General features: G+C 40.6%; 1 protein-coding gene across 3 annotated transcripts in view; it reads right to left on the reverse strand.

The window, feature by feature from the left end:
• far1 (fatty acyl CoA reductase 1) overlaps window positions 1-18,434 on the reverse strand; it is a 24,183-nt gene extending 5,749 nt beyond the window's left edge. The window contains exons 1-10 of one of the 3 annotated variants that reach the window (XM_023403539.2): window positions 18,287-18,434; window positions 11,083-11,198; window positions 10,380-10,496; window positions 8,138-8,313; window positions 5,867-6,046; window positions 3,868-4,045; window positions 2,851-2,895; window positions 1,773-1,900; window positions 1,572-1,639; window positions 65-236 (exon numbers count right to left, since the gene is read on the reverse strand). In XM_023403539.2, coding sequence (XP_023259307.1) covers window positions 65-236; window positions 1,572-1,639; window positions 1,773-1,900; window positions 2,851-2,895; window positions 3,868-4,045; window positions 5,867-6,046; window positions 8,138-8,313; window positions 10,380-10,496; window positions 11,083-11,154 — 1,136 coding nt within the window. In that variant the 5' untranslated portion in view covers window positions 11,155-11,198; window positions 18,287-18,434. Of the gene's footprint in view, window positions 1-64; window positions 237-1,571; window positions 1,640-1,772; window positions 1,901-2,850; window positions 2,896-3,867; window positions 4,046-5,866; window positions 6,047-8,137; window positions 8,314-10,379; window positions 10,497-11,082; window positions 11,199-17,568; window positions 17,593-18,286 lie in introns of those variants that run through there. The other 2 variants (XM_087173259.1, XM_023403540.2) reach the window with 2 other exon arrangements.
• Window positions 18,435-18,916: the final 482 nt, after the last annotated feature.

Here is an 18,916-nt window from a genome sequence, read left to right on the forward strand (position 1 = left end):
GGTGGGAGGGTGGCGTTAAAACAGCAGAGGTATGGCACGTCCGAGTCGGCGATGATGAGGTTACCTGGGCTCTCGTCCAATCAGCCTGAGGTACAGATCATAGAGGAAGGCCGGAGCCTTGTGGCTCACGGCGATCCAGTACTGATTGATTAGGTGATTGGATGTGAGATTAACATTGGGCCGACGGAAGGCCTGCTCGAGGGGGTTCCTCTTGAATGTGGATATTACATGGTACTCTAAGAAAAAGAAGGTTGTTCAACAAAAGTCATCAATGAGCAGTAAAGGATTTCTAATTTAACTATTAAAAAAAGAAATTTTACATTTAATTATTATGATGATGATATCCAGTGCAAAAATGGCCTCAAATGTCTATTTGAAATAAAAGTTAAATAAAAAAAATTCTGATGTCTCAACAAAATACTTGAGCTTCACAAAGGCACTAATTATTAATAGCCGTTTTGGAGCTTTCGCTTGTATCACTCAATCTTCATCAGCAGATTGTCCAGCTGTCATGGCGTTGTCCCATGATACGGACGGACTCATGGTGGACTGTTTAAAACAAAAAATATCAAAATCGATGTAGCAGAACCAGAGATATCTTTTTTTTTTTGTTCAACAAATTCCTCCTCCTGGTCTAACGTCTGAGGTTTGTGTGTGTTATGCTAGCATCAGCTAATGAAGCCTTGATCTACAAGCCTCAAGCACAGATGAGGACTGAGCTTGAGTGCTCAAAAATATGAAAACATCTACAGAAGGAAAACTCTGCTGAAGAAGATTGCGTGCTATGATCAAACGCGACTAAAAAACGGCTCAAAACAGACCATGTGGAGAAATTATTTTGTCAACTACAGTTTTCAAGATCAAGAATCAATTTAAATCTCGAACTGTATTTCCTGATTGGTCATTGTGTTGGATTACATTTGATTGTAGGGTGTTCTTGTTATTCTGGTGACCTCTGAAGCTGTATAATAAACAGCTGCCCTACACAAGTTTTGAGGGTGGCAGAGGGAAACAGCATCACAGCGCAACTTTAAATTGATGTCACTGTTTTTCAGGCAGCAGCAAGTATTGAATCATTGTTCTGAAAATACGTGTTTCCATCAGGTTTTCATTCTTGCAGTCGTCATTTCAACAGTTGAAAACCATGAGCTGTTTGAATTGTCATTATTTAATTCCTGACGTGCAAGTTGTAACATAATTTATGGCTGTTTTACACCAGTGCTCCCAGATCTCATTTCATTTTCAAAGTTTTGGAAAGAAACCAGTAGATTTGCATTTCTAATTTCTAAGTTTAGGGAGTGTGTATCAAACTTATTTTGTAAATAGTATTACAAAAGGACAAGAAGTCTGATTGTTAAATATCTGAGGAACATGTCCAGAGAAAATGCCACAGCACTCCTACTCTAAACCAGGATCCATAAGGAACAGGTGAACACAAGCTCTTAGTTTGGGTGTGGCAGGCAGTGGATCAGATTACAGTCAGGTTATGTCATTAGACACCACATCTAAGCTTCCACTCTCAAGGGCTTTTCCCGAGACTGTGTTTAGGTAACATAAACGAGATGCCATACCAACTTCACCCCAGTGAAATGGGTTGATCCCACCGGTTGTGCAGTTGTACACCAGGATGTTCTTAGGCCTGGGAAAAAAAAAGGTAAATATTTTATATCTTATCTTTCATGGAATGTCAAGGAAAAATACACTTTTCAATACAAGTTCAAATTCCCAATAATAAAGCGCACAGGATGTATATATTTATGTAACCTGCCAACCTGTTGCATGTTTGTGATCCAGAGTACCAAGCTGCAGCCAGCGTTGCGTTGATGACCACGTCTACAGGCACCAGGTCGGCAACAGCATCGTTAGACGCCCTCATCGTACGCAGGATCCCTTTACCAGCCTACAGAGGGCGACGAGCAGACAATTAATACAGCTGCTAATGTTTCAAAGCCAACAGATCAAGACCTAAAACGGGCCAGTACAACCTGCACCTTTGCAACACATGGAGTATCTGCACACTGGAATCACAGCTTCCCCATGAGCAACAAACCTGGATTTTACTCATTTTCTTACCGATTCAGCAACTACTCCACTGAGGTTTTGTGGATGTGCAAACTTCAACGTGAGAAGATTAAAACAAGAGAAATAGCTGGTGATAGTGAGCCAGCACACCATTTTAAATCTGCATGGACACAGTAAAAAAAAAAAAAAGGCCAACAAAAAAGATTCCTGTCCACATCGAGAACTTTCTCAGTTCAAACAGAAAACAGGTTTGTTTACACTGTCAAATAAATCTCTTCGTAGCTAAAAGTATTGTTTAATTGTCTAGTAAATGTGTCAACATGTCATTTCAACAATTTTAAGCTGCAGTGACTAATGCATTTCAGGATTTAGGCCAGTAACACTGCTGTACCAGAGCTAAAACGAGTAAGTTCATTAATCGAACAACAGAAAATTTAATGGCAACTATTTTGATTTTGATCATTTTTTCTTGGAAAATGACAAACATTCATTATTTTCAGCTTCTCAAATGTGAGGATTTGCTTCTTAGTCATATATGACGGGTTACTGAATATTTTTGACTTTGGATTGTTAGGCAGATAGGACATGAACAGGTCATTTTGTGCTTTGGGAAATTATAAATATTTAACTGCAAATACATTTTTAACTATTACCTGACATTTTGCAGAACAAATAATACATCAATCAACTGAAAAAAATAAATCAATAAAAAAATATTATTTTAATATTCTAATACAGATTATTAAGTGAAGACAACAAGGATTAGCACTACTGACAACACACAGACTTTTGTTAGACCACCTAAACTGTTTTTCAGCCAGTACTTACTGCAATGAATATTCCACTTGGTCCATTGAAGTTATCAATCCAACCCTGTGTAAACAGTCAGAGGAAAGCAGCATAAATTAGTACTGAAACAGTCAGCTGATTCATTGGAAAAAAGGCTGTTTCTTCATGCACTGTTTGCTTTTTGGACATCTTTAAGACTAACTTATTAATCAGCATAAAAGATCTTATTGTCAGATGCAACCCTAAAGGCTTAGAGAGACAAACACACACACACACACACACACACACACCTGAAATGTCCCTTTCAGACATTCAGACAGGAGCTGTCTGTGTCACCTAATGTCTCAAATTTTCCTAAACCAGAAATCCAACAACCCCTCTGCTTTCCACAGGTGCAAAGGTGTACAGAACTTCTCCACATTCCTCACATTGCGACTCCCACCATCATCGTGTTCGTAGCTCAACAGCACAGAACGCCTGAGTGTTGGCAGCAAAGACGCGTTGTGCTCTCAGAGGAGGAACAGAAGGAGTGTCAGGCCTGTGCTGATACAGAGACTTTCAGTGGCACAGCTGGTATTAAACACTGCCCAAAAAGCAAGACCACTTGCATGCTACCTGTTATGGTAAATTTTTATTTTCTGTACGGATCTCTTGTACCAATAAGTTCATTTTACATTGTCCCTGCTCACAGTAACAACAGCTTCTTTCCCTACATTAAAGAGCAGCAGCTCTAAAATGTAAGTGCAATTTTTTTTTAGCATGGTCTTGTAAGAATTTCTTACTTTGATTTAAAAATTCCTGTTGTATCACTAAGCAGACTGGAACATATCTTGAAACCAGAGCAAATGACAGTAGATCCCATGCTGTGATTTGTCTTTCTTCTATACGTTTTGCTCTTTTCTTGGTAAGTTTTAAACAGCAACCATAATTACTCTGGGGGTACAGTGAACAACAATTTCTATTCAAAATGAATTCTCTTCCTGGCTTAAGGTTTAAAAATAAATAAATAAATAAAATAATAAACCCAATGCAACACTAAAACCCTGAATCACTCACTGGGAAGGGCTCTTTCCAGCTGGCTCCAACTATGGAGGGTCTGACAATTGCTACGTTGAGGTCTCCAGCCTCCTGCTGCACCAGATACTCCGCCAAGGCTTTGGTGTAGGTGTAGGTGTTGGGACGCTGTCCAATCAGCTTGGGAGTTAGTGCAGATACCAGCTCATCATCCATCCAACTGGAGAGAAAAAAAAAACAAAGGAAAAACAGTGGAACAGTAAAAATTGTGATCGTACTCTGTGACATAAATGAAAACAAATGTAAACTACACCGGCTAAATAGTAAAGATGAATACTGCATAACTGCAACATCCCCAGTTCGCAATGAGCCTCGTTTCAGACTTGTGTTAGACCTCTGTCTACTCATTTCCTGACTGACTGTCTCGACTGACCTCATGTGTTTCAGCAACAAGGAAGTGGTCCGACCCTCTCCTTTGTCCTTTAACTTCCCGTCTACACAGGATGTGGGAATGTGTCACGTTGTGTAGCTTGACATCGCCCGCTTGTGTTCGCCTTGTGCCAACATTTCTACAAATATCTGGCCAATTTTATAATCTAACGCAGAGTGAAAGGACTGAGAGCTGGAGTACATGAGAGACTTTGTTCTACAGCAGTTTAGATCAGTTCTCTGCTCCACACAGCATCAGGATCAACGGGCCGTGTTTCTGTTAAATAGTCATGGTGACTATTAGAACGTGTTGGGTGAGTGTAAGTTGGGTAACACTGTATCATGTTACACTAAATTGTCTGAGTGGCTGTTCCCAAAACGGTTACTGGCGACACTCATTTTGGCATTTTAAAGTTGTATTTTAATTCATATTTAAAAATGTGCAGAGGACAAGGAAATAGCACAGGTGAAAAACTGAATGTAAAGGTTACAAATAGTTAATAGACCAAGGTCAAGGTTTGAATTACATGTGCAAACCAAGCTGCGACCTCTGGGGTTGAAAAATCACGCCGACATGCAAGTGCCAAAAACTGCAGGTCTGTAAATGACCGCTTGAGGCTGGCTTCAAAAGTGAGCTAATCCCACTCTCATCTTAAAATGCCCGACTTTACAGCAGAAATAATCATGTTCATAGCCTGGTACAAAAAATGGTTTCAGTCTCTATAGCTAATTTCCTCCTTCATGACTCGCTTTTTTAAATTTTACTAAGGCTTAAAGTTGTGGGTGAGAGTATGATTGACAAAAACCAGCATGCACTAAGTCTTGGCTGCACACATGCCCCACCTCGTTGGCCATTTTTACACTGCTAAAATGGCGACGGCAGGGCAGCCAACTCTGAGCTTCAAAACCGCTCTTCAGAAATCTATGGGTGACGTCACAGAGGTTACGTCGTCCATCTTTATATATAGTCTATGGTGTGAACAAAGTCCCACCGAACAACCCAAAATGTAAAACTCAGCACCTCCACCTAGAGTCAGCTAGATACCAACTTAAAGCAACTAGGTCTGTTTATCTGTGCATTATCTACCAAACACTGCACTGCTGTCTCTCACACCCACACACACACACACTCACTCACACACACACTCACTCACACACACACACACACACACACACACACACACACACAAAAAGTTCCCTAAAAAGCTCAACATTACCATATATACAATCCCTCAATCACTTCTCTAATCTCCACTCACTCTGCAGGCTTCTAATGCTTTACTAATCTAGCTTGACAGCTGAGACTGGCAGCCAGCCTCTGCAACATTAGTGCTACTAAGCAGCCATTTACCAGACTGCCATGGCTAAGCTGGCATGTTCAGTTTACCACTGACATTAGTCTTGATAATACCTTCCCACTTCCTTTTTAATGCATCAAGCAATCCAAAGATATACAGAATCCTTTTAAAAACCTCCATAATCCCAGGGTACTGTATCCTAATGACTGGTCCCTCTCAAATCTGTACACAAACCAGGCCATTAAAGTTAACCATCACCACAGTTTGTTCATTGTGCAGTAGCAGTTCATTGGAAACAGTCCACATCAGCTTACTCCAGAGTATCGATGAGTCTGCGGTAATCTATGGGGGGAGGGTAGACGACTTCTTCGATGAGCTCTCGGTCACAGTTGGCGTAGGCTGTGGAGATGTGGATGAAGATCTCCAGGTGCTTCATCCTGTGGGCCAGCGCCAGCATCTTCTGGGTGGCCAGGACGTTCAGCTGCATTGCATCTCTGAAAGGGAAAGAGGAATGGATAGTTTGACATATCTGAGGAGAAAATGAAACTTTGATAGATCTAAAACAATAGATGAAAAAAAGAATAATTTCATATAGTTCATCAGGTGGATAGAAGGAACCGACTTTTTGTGTTTGCAGTTACGTGTCTATAACCAAACTAATTATTTGCCCCCAAACTTCTCAGATAAATATTCCCTGGTTTCAGCTTCTCAAATATGAGAATTTGATGTTTTTCCTTTGTCCTACATGAAAGCCCTAATAAAGTGTTAATAATAATAATAATAATAATAATAATAATAATAATAATAAGGGATGGCAACGTCCCTCCTCAACAGCGACAGAATGAATTGCCCCCAGAGGATGAATCCTAGAGTCGTTGGTGATCCCCTGACTTTTACTCTACCGCCACCATTAGGTGGTGTGGTTTTCAGTTAAATGTCTCAACGACTGTGGGATGGATTGTCAGGAAATTCACATTCCACTCAAGACAAACTGCCCACGGTTTGGTGACCTCTGGTTTTCCATCTTGTGCCATCGTTCTGTCTAAAATCAATTGCAGTTTGTCCAGTACTTTGGTTTATGACAAATGCCGACAAAACTACCGACATTCTCAGGCTCAGCTGTATGTTGGTGTTCGGTGTTAATTAGGAAGCGCAAGTATCATTACACACTGAACAAAAGCATCTGCAGCATTGTGCAGAAAATAAGTTGAATCTGCAACTGGTGGATTTCTTTCTAATGTGAATGCTGTATTTCTGACATTTACCTCGAGTTTGTTGTGACTGAAGATAAAACAGTTGCTGCCATGATAACTTTCCAGGGTGGTAAAATCCTGTGTGTGGGTATTACAAACTACTGTGTTTTGTTTTGGCATCTAATAAGCTTTTAAACATTTTCAATCCATTCCTCCAACTGGACTTCCTGGATTGTATTTGCACACCCCCACCAATGCCACTCCTTGCATTGTTTTACAGGGCACATGTCCATCTGAATGTGGCTTTATGCTGTCAGACTTTCCTAAGGTGGACAAAATGAACAGAGAAGTCTCTTGCAGCTCATGTAGTATAGGCTCTAGATTGTCTCTTTCATTGAAGCATCTACATTTTGCCTTGGTTGGCACTGCTGAGCACCGACTGCAGCTGCACCACCAGTCCTCCGTAGTCCTGTTTGGGGAGCTCAATGCCTTGCTGTCAGTCAACGGGTTAACATTAATTAATTTCCACTGGATGCCCTCAGTCTGTCCCTCTCAGCACATCTGTTGCATTTTCTCTTTTGAATACTCAGTATCAGCCTCTGCCCCAGACATTTAGTTCAGAGTCAAGAGGTTGTGATATGTTGCACAGCAAGCTAGTGAAGCAATGTAAACAGAATCGCGTGTCCGAGCATGCACAGTGGCCTCTGCCTTACAGTAACTACTCTCCAAAGACCGAAAGTCATTGATGCCGTTATTCTGTGGAGCTGTTTACAGATAAACTACCGTGCCCATATTTTTTGTATTGAAGAAATATGTCACCCAGTGCAACAGCTCACACAATTGAGCTCTCTGGTACAGACAAATAACCTAAATCATGTTTAGTATACATAGACAATACTTGTTATTTGGATACATTCATTGTTGTTTTAGTTTTTTGTGGGATTTGTTAATAGTAATAAATACAGAAAAACGCCAGCCTTATCTTTCAATGCACACACGAGATTGATGTTGATTTCCTCTGGGAAATAAAGCAAATACTCTTATTACCCAATATGCTGAACCATGCCTTTAAATTTCATTCACTTCATTTCGTGCAGAACAACTCATTTGCTGAGGGAGGTGTGTCAGGTAGGTGTCAAGTATCCCTGTGTAGTGCAAACAACAATCAGCACGATCTGTCAACACCACCCTGCTTTCACTGCCAAGTCAAGTGAACACCCATAATGTAAAACATTCATCTGCCTGATGTTTCATTATTATTTCACTGAATAAACAGAACAATTATCAATCACCAACGCTACAATTTCACAAAGTGCCACTGGAGAGGAATAGGCAGGAAAAGAATGCATATTATTTCCGATAAGGCATTTATTGAGGACAAAAATAACTCACTTGAGTGGCTCATTAAAGCGGATGGTGGCGGCACAGTGGAAGATGATGTTAATGTTTTCGGCCAGGATGCTCTGATCCTCTTTACTCAGATCCAGCTCCGGCAGTGTGAGGTCACTGTTGACTGCGATGATCTTCCCTGCAAAATCCGGCTGCTCATCTTGCAGTCTTTCAAACAACTGAGTGGAAAAATTAAGAAGTCAAAATTGTGTCAGAGTTATAGTACATAGTAAATTCTAAGTGCAGGTTTAAATCATTACACTTTTATCCAGTGTACGGGTCACTGTGAGAGTTTTCTCTCCTTTTCTTACAGTAGGTTTATCAGCAGTGTTTGAGTGATGGCAGAACACTTTACTTTCCATCTGTTCCTCCTGCAACAGATCCCAGCTCTATAGATTTATTCTTCCCATGGGTGACTTCTTCTGATCCCTCCTCTTATCTAGGGGGTATTGATTTAAGCACCGTCAGCCTACAGTGTCTTTAACTCAGCAGCCTGTTGCACCAGCTGAACACGGTTTAGTTTGAGTGTAAAGGCAGCACTAACTGCCGTGTTGCAAGTAGTTTAGTTTTAAACCTCTACTTAGGCTATACCTTAAGTCGACTGTAATCAAAGCATCATTTCAAGTGACATTTCATGCAGTGCATCCTTAGGATAATGTGATAGAGAAAGACGCTACAAACCTCAGAATGACCTGTGACTTATTTTAAAAAGAAAGTTTCATTTACTTTCAAATGTGAACAAACTAATTTATGATACAACTTGTTTTGTCTGTCTTACATTACCTTATTAATAATTCAACATTAATTTAATCCCTTCTACTATGGTGTGACGTTTTACAGTAAGGCGAGAGTGGCTGTGTTACATAGTAAAGTATGGTCATAAATAATTAAAATGTCATCAGAGGTCTGGAAAACTTCATTGTTGGTAAAAAACGCAGTTCCAAGCAGGAATTACCATCTTAGGTGTACGCAGCACAAAATCTTGTGGCTTTATCTAATCGAAGAAACAATACAGCACAAGAGTGGGTGTGCATGTAAGTTTCATCAAACAGGGCGTTTCCACCCCAGAGGACCAAGAACCTGTGTTCCGGCCAAGGTGCTAAAAAAGAGTCCCTGCTCTCTGTTTGGCAACTTTAAGGGCAGAGTTTTCAGCCCTGGTTGCCACTGATTGGTTAAACACTGATGCCACGGTAACTACAAAATGTGTGCTAACAGTCAGGTGCAACAACTGCAGAAGAGGAGGGTGCTACAAGAACAGTCAGAAATTAAACAGCACCTATCAAACTTCAAACTGTGAAATACAAATGTAGAAAACATGATGGAACTTGGCATTTGTTTCTTTCATGTATTGATTTGTGGAATGATTCCTCATTGCACCACACAGAGCTGATGTTTTTGTCTGCTTATATTTTTTAACTCTTTATATACGGCATAATTTCCATTGCACTTTCCTCCTAAGTCAAGCTAAAAAAAAATTCCCCCAATTTTCTCTGTTTCAACAAATTGAAAATGGCCACAAAAACAGGCAGACAGAAACCTACCTAGAGAGTCTAAAAGAGATGAACGCACAAGCAAACAAGAGTAAATGAGAGAGAGGAAGCACCGACAGAACGAGGGAGAAAAAAAAGAAAAGAAAAAAAATTGCCGTCAGCTTCATTGTTGTTTGTCAGATTGTCCGCTGTAGAGATTTGAGTCTCCTCTTCCACCTCAATCATCATATCAAACTCAAACATCAGAGTCATGCAACAGGAAAAACAAACACAGACAGCATGACTGCGTTGTTGTTTTCACAAGTGAAAACTACATTTCTTCATGGCTCTTCTGATGCTCAAAAAGGGACTTTTAGTTCCTTGTTTAATTCCTGATTAGCTCCGTTTACATAGTCCCTGAAACCTTTCGGTCAAAGGGGGGCTATAAATGAGAAGGGATCATTCCGTCACAGGAAATGTGCTCGAGATATAAATATCACAGAAGCATTTCCTCTGGGTCTCCAACAACATGGCCTGCCGAGGAGAGATGGAACTTTTGAGGTACAACTTACTCTTATGTTGCAACCAGTTTATGTGGTGCAACAAGTTTTTTAAGTTATAGCGCAACTCTTGTACCATGTTCAAATTAACCAGCATTTGAACTTACACAAAGCTGGTACTAACCAATGCTGAGCAACTTCTCCTTTTCTGCCTCACCCCCTCAAAAAAAACACCCATCAGATCATTTTCTCTCGTCCATTTAAACCACTCCTCACCTTGCAGTTGATAATGTCGGCGAGGCGGGCCTGGGGGCTCTGGCCAGCTTTTGACCTGACCATCACATACACAACTTTGACTCCTGGGCATGACCTCAGCAGCTTCTCCAGCAGCACCTTTAATAAAAAATGAAGCAAGATGTGACTTGGGATCATGCAGAGAAGAAAAGTACAAAATAAAACCCATCTTTTTCCCCTTTCGGGCTGTTTAGTCAATGCACACGACGTATAACTGTAACCTACTTTTTGTCCACTGCAGAAGTGGAGAGAAGTAAACCAGTTATTCAAATCACAAAAACAGAGTCGTTCTTCCTCCATGACATCTGAAGAGGCCGTCGCAAATAAAAACAATGGATGCTGTGTTTCATTAGGAGGCGGCAGTAAATATAAATGTTTTGCCACAATTATCAACCGTTTACAAAAATTGTTTTCTGAAAAACCTAGAAACAAAACACTTGTTGTGAATGGTTGACAATCTTCATTCTTCCTGCTTCACTTCATGGTGGAAGGGGAACTTGTGTGACGTGAGTACATGTACCTCCTGTGTGTACTATGCACTAATGCATCACATTCTGACATGTCGGAGTTAAAGGAGTCCATCTTAAAGATTTCCAACAGGTTCCCTCTCATCTCGCTCCTTAGCTCACACTGCTGGGTTCAGTCACATCCTATTGGCTACTGGCCTATATAACTGCGACTGTACCTTGCCCATGAAGCCCGTCGCTCCGGTGATCAGCACATTTTTCCCTGCATAGTATTCTGGGATGTTCACCATGATGTCTGCTGTCCTGTTCAGTGAGCGCCTCAACACCACTCCACCTACACAGAGAAAAAAAAAAAAAAAGACAAAAGGGATGATTGCAAATGTTAAACAAACTTCAAGCCTGAACTCGAAGAAAGTAAGAAAGTGTTTCCCACATGGAGACAAACTGTGAGGCTCAAGTGAAGTTGAGTGAAATAAAGGAACTATAAAGGAAGTGAAGAGCATAGCTTCGAAAGAGGTTTTAGCTTTGTGCATTTGAGGAACTGTTCGAAGTTGTCAGATGAGAAATGAGGTTATTTTTACCAACTGGTGTTCAGTAGCTTCACTCAGACGAATGTATGTAACAAGTCATTCTTTACTAAAGCTCCTGAAAACATTTTCTCAATCTTGTTTTTTTGTGCAATGCAGTCCTCCATAAATCATCACTTTCTGACAAAGCTTGAACAGTTTATTTATTTATTTATTTATTTATTGAAGTGTGAGAGGCTCGGCTGGAGGCGGGGACACTTCCATTCAACAATCAGGACTCCCCAAAAAACTGAACCATGATCTAGTAACAGTTGTAGTGTTTTACTTTATGTTTAGAAGGGCTTTCACAGTTGGTATGAAGCTCCCCAAAGTTTAGCTGACACATCAGGTTTGTTTACTATAACAAAATAAAGAATAACACCATCTTAACACTTTCAAGTATACAGGCTGGTAAATGTGTATTTGTCACAAGTAGGGGATGCAACTCATGCTTATTTTTATCATCCATTAACCTGCCATTTATTTTCTCATCTAGAAAATTAGAATAGTGGAAAACGCTCATTATAATTTCCCATGGACAAAGAATATGTCTTTTTATATTGCTAGTTTTCTTTGAGAGACAGTTTCAAACATATTCGGTTTACTATAATATGACAGAAGCATAAAATATTCACATATGAGAAGCATGAGAAATAAATACTTTACATTTTGCTTGAAAAGTGACTTAAAGGAATAAATGATTATTAAAAATTGTTGCAGAATAATAAACTAAATCAGCTAATTATTGCAGCTCTTGCCTGTAACAAACATTACAAAGCGCAAAGCTCTTCACTTTGTGATATGTTGAGCGTATGCATGATGCTAAGCATCAACCTGGGTCTTATCACTCAAATTATGTTGGTTTTTAAGTAGACTCACACTGTCCAACTGATAACTGGCCATTCAGGCGATAACTCATCTAATCATTAACTCAAGCGGTTTTCTTATAAGGGCTCTTGTGTGACTTAACATATAGAAGAAGCAACAGTTATCCAAACAATGTGAGGCCTTAATCTGCTTTTCAGAGTAATACCACAAGTATTTTAACACAACAAAATAAATAAATAAAACCTAACACAACGTGGCAAATAAAATAAAATGTAATCATCTATTCTAAGTCCTTTTATCTAAAAAGTTACAACATGCAAAACAATGTTTTTCATAGGTTTGAGATAAAACAGAAATATCTATTATCTGTGACCAGGTGCAAGAAAATGATGAGCAACAGGAGCAGCTGTGTCCGTCGTATTCTTTGGGATCAAAAATCCATTTTGTTGCGTGCGGTTCTCCAGTCATATCTGTGCCTGACAGGACAACTGGTCCAGTGAGCTGACTGGTGTCAACAGCTAACAGGATTTCAAAAGACCTCTGTGCAAACCAAATACAGTCAGGCAGTCTGAATCCAACAGTTTACAATTACAGCCATCTGGGATTATCTAGGTTACACTGTAAATAGGATTTTTTTTTTTTTTTTTTAAAAAAGGTAGATAATGCTAAAATCATGTTTGGTATTTATTATGAAAATGCAACCCAACCTGTCTGCAGATGTTATCACTCTATCCATTATTAAAGCGTATTTTGTGGTTATACTTGCTTGAGCTCTAACAGCCTCACTGTTCATGTAATTACGGTTAAACCAGTTCTTCAGCTTTGCATACAGCCTGACCAGGGAGTACACAATATATATATACACTGTGTGCAGTGTTGAATGGGTTTCTACCCAAACTGGGGGTTGGAAGTCAGGGGTTAAGTTCATATTCATTCCTGTGATGTTGAGAACAGGTTTCTTGGGGGAAAAAAAGTGTAGACATTTCTCAGTTCTCACTTTGGACCGACTTGTGTGAAGAGTTTGGCTGACAGACTGTTGAAAGCAAGCCATGTCACATGACCACCAGTCACCAAGCTAAAACTACCATTAGTGAATTCTGCCATCAACAGAGCAGCAGATTAAAAGTATCCAATAAAACTGAAAACATCAAATTCTGAGTAAAAGAGACGACAGTAATGGAATATTTTGTGCTACTATGACAACAGCATTACTATGGCTGCGTGGGCTTTGTGGCCCCTGTGGAACGAAGCGAGGAACAGCTCCTCAGCCCCTCTGCTGTAGCGGCTCTGTGCGGACGCCTGCTCAGGCTCTGGCCAATGCTGCAGATGTACCATTTGCTGCATCGCATCTGTGCCAAGTGGCCGGCTCCAGCTTGTACGCCTGCGAGAGCTCAGCTCTGACTGTGGCCGAGCTACACTCTGAAGGCAGCTTGTGAATGTGCAGTACTGACGCAAGAGACACACGACAGTATAAACTACAGAAACACACAAACACTGTCCCACTGTCCCAGAGATGATAAAGTGCTGCAGTCAAACATACAGGTCAAAGGTAAAAATGCCCATAAAACCTGCAGCCATTTTCTTGAAAAATGCGTTATTTTTAGTCTTGTCAGACAAGTTAAAGAAAAATGGGTTAATAGTCAGCAGCAAAATGAAAGAAAACTTCAGTTGAGTTTTTCCAAAAGAATGCAGTGAACAATCCAAATAGAGACGATTGTGCATTTTGAAAAAGTATTTGGGGCTTTAGACAAATAGGAACATTGTGGATTTACCCTCAGTCACTGTAAAGAAAAAGCAAGCTGAGGCTACTCAATCACAGGGTTTGGATTTCAGTTCAGTTGCTATCTTTATTGTTCCACAAGAGAAAATTCTTGCAACCAATTTAAGCCAAAGCTTTTTAGACAATTTAAACAAATAGTTAATTGATTGACTGCTCAAGTATCCATCTGCCATCTTAGTCCAAAGTTCAATTTAAGATGCCCCAGCCAGGTAAATACAGTTTCTTTGTCAATGACCTAAAAACTCAGTGCATCTGCTAACAGCTTCATTCAGTCACAACAGGCTGTTGACTGTGTTTTACTGCCACAGCAAATCACTGGCCTCAAGTTACTTTACATTAAAGAGATGGAGCAGAAAATTGTCCCAACAACATGCGGCCACCACTGGGATTCATGGTAAGGACGCTGCGGTTCAGCTAATATGCAATGTTAGTCTTGCAGTGTTAAGTATGAAGATGAAAAAAGATCATTGTGGTCTCACCGTAGAAGCTTCACAAACACTAACCCAGATGTCATATGTGGGTCGTTCAGCGACATTACAATGACCCAATCACGGAGCAACAGTGGGTGTCTACATCATCGTTTCAAAAGTCTTTCTTTCTATCTGTCCAGACTAAAATGCACCCCCAGAGTTTTCAAACTAAAAACAGGTCCGTCAGCATTTCCTAAAGTCTATTCTAGGGTCTTGAAACGTAGTGTGGAGGTGAGATGTCAACATAGCAAAAGTAGTGCTGATGTAGCGACCGAATTAGGTGTGGCCGTTATCAGACATGGTGTTAGTTTAACACTTTTTATTTGCAAGTCTTTGGTCCTTTAAATATTTTTACAGTCAGTACTGCTGAGCTGGAGAGGAGCTCTACATTACTTTGCTGTGGGCATAGGAGGGGTTTCGTTCTTGTTAGAGTAGTTTAAAAGTAACTTACATTAATATTTAAGGAAACATCCAAAACAAAATATGCAAAGAAGGACAAAAGCATTCACCAGGTATGTCTTTGACCGATAACGCAAATTCAATACTGTGGTCTAGGAGGCAAACTGTAGACCAAATACCTCTTGCCAAAATCTGAGTTAAGTTCCCAGGTTTCTAAAATGGATCCTGTGTTCTTGTTTGGTAATGAGAACAGACTGAAGGTTGTTAGGTCTCAACTTGTGCCAGCATTCAATCACGGGAGAATAGTACAAGCCAGAGAAAGTGTGGAGAGTCAGGGTGTGTGCTGCCCTTCACAACCTGGCACCGACACATTGTCAGTGCAAACATATGACATCAGTCATCTACACTGTGTTGATCAATTATGCAGACTAATCAGGTGTGTTTCAACATCCATTTGTTGAGTGATAGGAATAAGCACTGGGCTCATTTATATTTGCTTTATTTCACAGTGATAGGAGCATTTAGCAGACCCTACATGAAGAGTTTTGTCCTATGTCTGTGCAGTTGTATCTACTAATTTGTATTATTATATGTGCAGGTCCCTTGGAGATCTCTTGCTTGTTTTATGCTCTATATAACGTCCAATATTCTTTGCAATAAGCTAGAAACCAGTCTACAGTGACAACAGGGCTGTAGCTCTGGATCCCAGTAAGGCTGAGGGGTGACAACATCTTTGGCTGGGAGCAAGAATTACTGCAAGCCAGTGGGGTAATGCTGCATTCATTGGCAGGAGTATACCAAGGTTCATGTTTCCGCCTGCTGACTTGTCTACAAACCATGTGTGTCCATGTTTGAGAAAAACAAGATCCCGTGAACCAAAGAAAGAAAAAAATCTCTGGATCTTGTGCTAAAAAACTATCTTCATACACAGAGCTGATGTCCTGTTTATGTCACTGTATTTGTCTGCACAAAGAGAAAAAAAAATGCAGTATTGTGACAGAAACAACAGGTGAATACATAGCAATATTTCTCTGCAGTATTCCCTCCTATATGGTTGTCCTTGAAAGTTGATCGGCCAAGACTGAAACGCTAAACTCTTGTCCCGTCCTCATGTTAACGAAAAGAAAGCTCTATAATTTTAGACTAGAGCCCTGCCAGGACCTGCTGTGGCCTTTGATCAAGTGTTTGTGAAAGAGCTACTGTAGCTTACAGTCAGACTTACTGGCAGCAAGTTGATCCCTGATGCCACATATTCCCTCTGAATAATTGATCAAACACATTGTAATGCTCATCTGGCTGATGTTAAACAGTTTACAGTGAGATGAAACTTTAAGGTTTGACAACAGTCTCAGGGGAGCAATCCATGTCTGACTAATGTGAAAACCCACTTCCAAGCAAAAGGGGAAAATCTTTAGAGTTTAATGGCTTTCAGACTTTGTCAAAAACATTTACTTATAATCTCAATTTAAAAAAAAAAAACACATACAAGACCCAGTCAACATTTCTCCTACTAGGGTTTTCCTTTGTCAACAGAGCTCTGAGGAAGATTTACCCAACAGACGACATGTGATGACTCAAAGGCAACAGTGGCAGGCCGTGCTGGTGGACACGTTCCAGCAAACACTGAGATTAAGGCACATCTGTCCACAATAACCTGCTTATTTTAATAGGAAATAACAACTGCTGTTCATTTTGTTGCCAAAAATGCACCATCTTTGCACATGGCAGGTCAAATTCAAATGGCCCACATTAGCTAGACTAGACATGAGGAATGTCATAAGACCACATACAGTAAGGAGAGCTGGTCACTTTGGAAAGTGAGACCATCTGACTGTAACTACCCAGACACAACTCCAGACTCAACTAATGTTTATTTAACCTGTGAGGTAGAGACACCAATTGCACAAATAACGTCTTAGAGATTTTGTGTTTTGACAACATTAAAATTTACGTTAACATTTTGGCATGTCTCAGCCAATGGGTTGTTCCATTCTTGTCTAATAGGGGTGTTAATAAGGAAGTCCGAGGCACAGCGATTTGAGGCTGATGCTGTTCCCAGACAAACAGTTTGTTGAGCTCACAATCCAAAACATTAAGCTGAGCTATGGCTCATCTTGATGGCTGCAGTTAACTTTATGATGATGATGATGCACTGTTTATCTCTTTCAGTTTCAATATCAATAATGTCCAATATAAATTCCGATAAATATGTATGAGTATGAGCAGCCATGTATTGTAAGCTATAATGCTGCATCTCATACAGATGATGCTGTGATGTTTTGGCTACATCTGCATCACAACACTCCTCCAGTGGAAAAGAAAATTGAAAGTTTCTACTAACCTTCCTCATGAATATGTATGAATGCCTTGACTGAAGCTTCCCCACTGACCATAACTAGACAATTTTGCAGGAAATCTTTCAGACGTTTTTTACGCAAATAAGCATTTAAGCTCAAGTTAAACTACAGAAGTCTATTCTAAATTAACGATACATGAGAAATAGCTCTGGAAAAAGGTAAATAAATGATCCACACTTCACTATTAACATATATATATTAAATGAGGCCGACATTTCCATATCACCAGCGCAATACTGCAATACCAAACATCACGCATCTAAACAGTGATAATGTGATAGCAAAGCAGTTGTGTGTGTATTACCAGAGCAGGCGACATAGACTGAATCCACACTCCGACAGGCAAAAAGAAAACGAAGGCAACGGATCCCGTGATTCTCATTACACACAGCCGCATCACATCATTAGACTATCACCAGTCACCAGTCACCGTCCATTTGCACAGCTGGCTTCGCTTAAAACTACACCGTCTACTGTTTTGGCTGCCTTTAAACGTGATTACAGCGACACTTGGAAGTAAATTAAAAGTGAAGCGACTCGGCTCAACCGTCGCCTTCATTTTAAAAGTGCAGCCAGAGCGGTTAACCGACCTCATTTAAGTTCTTTAACACAAGCTACCAGTGCTGAGACAGAGACATAGACAGAGACAGACACACACACACACACACAAAGACAACCGTTGAGAATTGGGATTATTGTTTAACACGGCAGCACCGCGGTGGCTGAGGGGTGTGCGGTGGTTAATGACTGTGGCATTAACGTGTCAGTGGTAGTGCGGATGAAAGACACGGCAAAGCCACACGAAGTCTAACTTGGGGTGCCTGAATCTGCGTATATATCTTCCGCCAACAGTACAGTAGTGTTCAGCCACCCCTCCCTCCTTTTGGCGCATCTCTTCCTACACGCTGTCACACGCTCACTAGCTTGTCACAACAGCAGTTAGCGCCTTGAAAAACCCATAACGAGCGCTGTAGTTCAACGAGTCCAACGGTTCGTGAACGTAATTTAAAGGGTGTACGTACCAGAAACGTCGATGTTTTTTTTTTCCCCCCCGGCTCTTCAACTTTAACGTCCGGTGTTGTCTGCGTTTGTGTGTGTGAGTGTGTGTGCGTGTGTATGTGAGGTTGAGCACCGGCGTGTACCGCTACAAGCGACAGAGTGGTAAGCCAGCAGTCTGGGCGGATAAATGAACAGCCGTGACGTCAACAGAGCAGCGCGGTCTCCCGGAGAGAACGAGTGAAAACAGAGGTCTCACTCCTACCTGTTTCACCTCGTCTTAAGAAGAACACCCTTCAAGTGAAGTACAACGCACCTTTTGGAGGTCCACGTGTGTCTTGAAGGTTTCCAGTTGTCCAGGTAGCCATGAAACTCTCCCCACTGAATGTGGTTCAGTGGGTCACTAAAGAAAAGTCAAAGGGACTGTGAATGCCAGTTTAAGAGGATAAAGCACAAAATCACTCTAAAGGGAGACTATGTCACTTTTGGAAGAAAACAACCCGTCTCTTACAAATGAAGAATTTGATAAGTACTTGATACACTTCTTGCTCAGTTCAATACACTAGGTTTTCCAGCTTCAGTTACAGTTGGTCTGGTATGACCAGCAGCTTATGGTGGCTACAGCGTTGGCTATTGTTAGCAAACTTTAGATACAG

The sequence above is a fragment of the Seriola lalandi genome, unplaced genomic scaffold (genome assembly GCF_002814215.2).
Source record: "Seriola lalandi dorsalis isolate HSWRI2012SDOR001 ecotype SW California unplaced genomic scaffold, Sedor1 jcf7180002054143, whole genome shotgun sequence".
NCBI classification, from domain to species: Eukaryota; Metazoa; Chordata; class Actinopteri; order Carangiformes; family Carangidae; genus Seriola; species Seriola lalandi.